The 4,528-nt window shown below is 45.4% G+C and overlaps 2 protein-coding genes across 2 annotated transcripts; one reads left to right on the plus strand and one right to left on the minus strand.

Annotated features, from left to right (window-relative positions):
• Positions 1 to 3: 3 nt before the first annotated feature.
• On the plus strand, positions 4 to 608 carry LOC112079871 (heparan sulfate glucosamine 3-O-sulfotransferase 3B1-like; the record flags this gene model as incomplete). Its single annotated transcript, XM_024145682.2, has 1 exon — positions 4 to 608. A coding segment is annotated over one exon (366 nt), but the record flags the coding sequence as incomplete, so codon positions are not given.
• Positions 609 to 1,752: 1,144 nt separating this feature from the next.
• LOC112079870 (germ cell-specific gene 1-like protein) lies at positions 1,753 to 4,177 on the minus strand (the record flags this gene model as incomplete). The annotated part of the gene is made up of 3 exons (XM_070442451.1): positions 1,753 to 2,065; positions 2,277 to 2,388; positions 4,025 to 4,177. Coding segments are annotated over 3 exons (578 nt in total), but the record flags the coding sequence as incomplete, so codon positions are not given.
• Positions 4,178 to 4,528: the final 351 nt, after the last annotated feature.

The raw sequence follows: 4,528 nt of genomic DNA on the forward strand, positions 1-4,528 counted from the left end.
TGGAGCCCCATCTGGATTGGCCTGTATGCTCTGCACCTGGAGAGGTGGCTGGCCCACTTCCCCTTGGAGCAGATCCACTTTGTCCATGGGGAGAGGCTGGTGAGCGACCCTGCAGGGGAGCTGGGRAGAGTCCAAGACTTTCTGGGCCTTCAGAGGATCATCACAGACAAACACTTCTACTTCAACAAGACAAAGGGTTTCCCCTGCCTGAAGAAGCCAGAGGGCAGCAGCAAGCCCCACTGCCTGGGCATAACCAAGGGCAGGCCACATGCTGACATCCACCCTCAGGTCATCCTCAGGTTACGTCAGTTCTACCAGCCACACAACCTGCGCTTCTACCAGATGACAGGGCAGGACTTTGGCTGGTAGGATGGGAGCCTACAATGAGGTGGAAAAAAGATGGTATCATTGTTACCATTCAAAACACAGGCTGCACGAAGAGGATACAGGACAAAGCTTGAATTGGTGTATTTTGTGACGGTCCTGATGTCATCTGGAGTAACTCAAGTCCTCATGCAACCTGTATCGGCAAACAAATCAAAACAGTCACACTTTATTTTGTGACAGTTAAACCGAAAGAAGTAACGTGAGTAATGCCATAGGCCTACTGTGTAACACCATGGACATACAGAGGAAAGTGACAGCGACATCCACGGTCGGAAAGCAAGTCCTCAGAACTCTAGTGTGAACTTACCCTTTACTCCACTAGATGGCAGTCCTTCACCAACAGAGGCTTAGACGGTATTGTCGAAGTACTGTAAACTACTTGGAAAAATTTGGATTTGTGGTCATGATCGTCATACACATTTTTTTCTGTAGTCAGATTGAGCAAGTATTACCATAAGAAACGTCATGGCATCCCTTAATTTAAATCCAAGACAATTCAAGGCAGCTGCATTGATCCATTCAGTCTGTAGTTGTTTGCAGTTGGTTTTCATTTAAATATTCCCTAGTTATGAGGGGCATTTAAACCCATTTCCTCAATATTACCAAGAATCATAGACAGATTCACAGTCRGWATTGTCCTTKATTTCTGACAAAGTTTGTGCTCAATACATTTCCTGTGTATGTTTATGGYTGCTGCCTTTTTCTTCATTACATTCTGAAGCAAATATTAAGATCCAACTTTCTCTCAAACACAAACTTACATACAGCACATATAAACATAAGCACCATGTTGTAACCTACTGTACGTGTTGGAAATAGCCATCTGTACACCAAGCATCCATATGGAAACTAGACTTGGCTGATATTTGCAGCCCCATGCCGAATGTGGCAACAAAACTACTATCATAGCTTGTAAAAACAGCTTCACCATCTGCTCCAGAATAACAGTAATGATAAGAATAGTCATGGCCTTGGCTCTAGAAACATACAGGAGGAGGTTGAGGACAAGTGTTGTTTATTCAGTCAGCTCCATGTTCCTTTAGCCATAATATTAGTAATGATCTTCTCAATGGGATCCATTATGCCCTATATAGTCCAGTGAGTTTGGGATCCTGTATATGAGAGCCAATTTATGGTCATTTTAATGAAGAGGTCACCAAGCCTGGTCCTGTAAAGCCTTATAGATCTCGTAGGCCCTGTTCTGATACTGTGAAAATGTATCCTTTCTTCCTCCCCTTTGTGTTTTGAATTGGAACCTATCCAATCATGTTGGAGCAGTCATAACCTCAATGAAGGGAGGATGGAAGGTACATCCTAACAGGATTGGAATGGGGCCCTGCAAGCCCAGGGTTGGTGACCACTGTCTTAGCAGTAGGCCTCTCCCTGTGGTTCTGTCATGCTGTCCAGGCCCATTACATAGGCTGCTCCAGTGGAGGGTTTGTGCCCATTGACAGGGAGGTCCAGAGGCCCAGCATTTCCTTCTCCCCTTGCAGGCACAGCCGTCAGGTACATGTCSCACATCTGCTCTGGCAGGTCCATCTCCAGCAGCTTCTGCTTGATCCTCAGGTTCTTCTCAATGTTCCGCCGCTTGTACTTGAACTCTACGATGGTCTTGGTGTACCTGTTCAGTGCTGTCACCGCAGAAGCCATGCAGGTGGCAAAGGAGCCCCATGCTAAGCTGGGGAGGGGGAAGAAGAAGTACAGAGGGTGTGATTAACCTCAGCATGCATGCTCTCTCCATCATGACTGTGCTACTGTACATGGCCTCAGAATGCTAGCGTCGCTTAAAATTGCACAAGTATCACATAGCTGGGTATTAGAGTTTAATCAGAGACAACTCCTATTGTACAGCACCTAGTGTATCGGTAAGTGACCTAGTCCGTACATACATGTAGGACCAGCTGTAGTCCCAGGTCTTGGGCCTCCAGTCCTCCGGACCCATAGCCACAGCCAGCTGAAAGGCCGTGGTGAACATCATGTGGGCAACCATCCCCAAAAGGCCTGGATCCCGAGGGACACAACACAATACAAAACGCAAATAAAGTTGGTGAATGAAAACCTGAGATAATATATGAGACTATATATTTTTTGTATAATGGTTGTACCTTTCAAAAGCACTGGTATAAGTACAGCAACACAATTGTATCTGCAATTGATATTAGTAGCCACACGTGGCAATATTGTACACGTTATGAATTGAGGGCTATCAGTTTGGATACCTTTCACTTATTTTAAAAACCTTGCACGAGGACAGGTATTAGTGTGAACAACATTGAGATCAGTCCATTCATTTTCACCATGATCATGCTTCTTTATTCACTGGATATTCAGTTTATAGTATTACTGGGGAAGCTGATAGGTTACATTAATACAGTTGCAGCCATTCCCCTTCATAACAATGACAGAAGAGAGAATGATGAAGAATCAAAGCCCACCACAGCACAGTGTTCCCTCTACTCTCTCTTTCTCTGCTGCCTCTTGGCCATCTCTCTGCCAACATTCTGCTCGTCTACAGCTGCTTTACTTGGGATTAATGCCCTAACAACAAGAGGAGGGGTCAGGGGAATGTGGGAGGGGAGGGGTGGGGGTACTCCTATGGGTAGGCCTTGTCTTGGCCCAAAACCACTGCCCCATCTCCAATCCGATTAGTCCAGAAACCAGCAAATCCCCAGAGGCATTGGACACACAGACCATAGACCACTGCTCTACGTGCTATGTTATCACTTAGCTAGGCTAGCTTCCCTACAACTGTACCTCCCTGAGCAAGGCTCCCATCCCACCCTGCTACTATTATTGCTCTGCTTTTCTGCTAACAAAATCATATTCATATTCACATTCATATTTGTTCCACAGACCCAAGGAGAGTTAACTGTAGGGATTCCACAAATTCTATAGTGCATAAACCACATTTTAAACGTGTATATTCCCTCCTACTTACCCCCACAATACAGTTTGACAGATGGATAGCAACACAATAACTATTATTGACAATACAGTGAGTGAATCTACATTAAAATGACTCCTGATTGACATACATTTTCTCAACATCATCTTCATTCCCCTCCTATCAGCTTTGGAAATGGTCTTTGAAAAGATGAAAACTTAGAGTAGATTCAGCAGTGTACTGAATATCGTATCTGTAAAATTGAAATAATCCATTTAGGATATGGACTAACCACGGTCACTCTGGCCAGCCTCTGCCTGCCTGGGATGGTTAGTGGGTTGCATGCATGGTATTAGATGATGTAATCCCCTTGGTGGGTAGTGTTACACACAGACACGCTGGCCTCTGCTCTACTGTGGAGCTGGGACTCCCAAAGCCTGTCTACTGTAGGCTCTCTATCCAATTTGACCAGCCCAGTGCCAGCCTTAGTGTGATAGCGTGGCATGGAGGTTGACATGGCCTTTGGTCATTGAGAAACAGAGCCAGGGGATGTCCACTCACTAGTGTGCCCCCTCTGTGAAGCTGACTTCATAGTTAAGGATGCAGGGAGATAATCAACTCCTCAATGGCTGATGATCAGCTTTGAGTGACTGTATGAAAGTATTCTTTGATGACTTGTTCACTTGACAAATGGTGAACTTTTTAAAAAATAAATATGACTGTGAACATCATTCCCAGGCACAGATGTGTTACCTGACAGGGCGGTGAACATGGCAGCAAAGGCGTTGAGCTTCAGCTTGTTCATGACGCTGAGGCAAGGACACAGCTCTAACCACATGAGTACACCACCCGTGAACAGCAGGATGAGGTAGAGACACTCAGCTGTGATGCACAGCCACAGGACCCCTGGGAATAGAAGGAAGAGAGGAGTCAGTCAGAGTGAGTACGACTGTCGCCTATAGAATCCACTTCCCTCTACTAAATAATCCCACCTATAGGAAGGGAGACATCAACTCCACAGACCCAGACAGGAAGAGACCCCTGAGCTCTCTGTAGGCCTGCTCTGGTGGGACTTGGATAGAGACGACAGGTGCCACTGATAATAAGATGAAAGCTGCTTCTAATGTAAAACTACTACAACAGCTTTACTTTTGTTTTTAGACTGTTGTTTTGGATTTCCTATGGAAGCCGCGATTGCAGTCACAGTAGATTATGTTCCAGTAAAAGGCAAGAGTTGACGGACATTCCAAAAAAAGT

This window comes from Salvelinus sp. IW2-2015, unplaced genomic scaffold (assembly GCF_002910315.2).
Source record: "Salvelinus sp. IW2-2015 unplaced genomic scaffold, ASM291031v2 Un_scaffold9988, whole genome shotgun sequence".
In the NCBI taxonomy this organism is placed as follows: Eukaryota; Metazoa; Chordata; class Actinopteri; order Salmoniformes; family Salmonidae; genus Salvelinus; species Salvelinus sp. IW2-2015.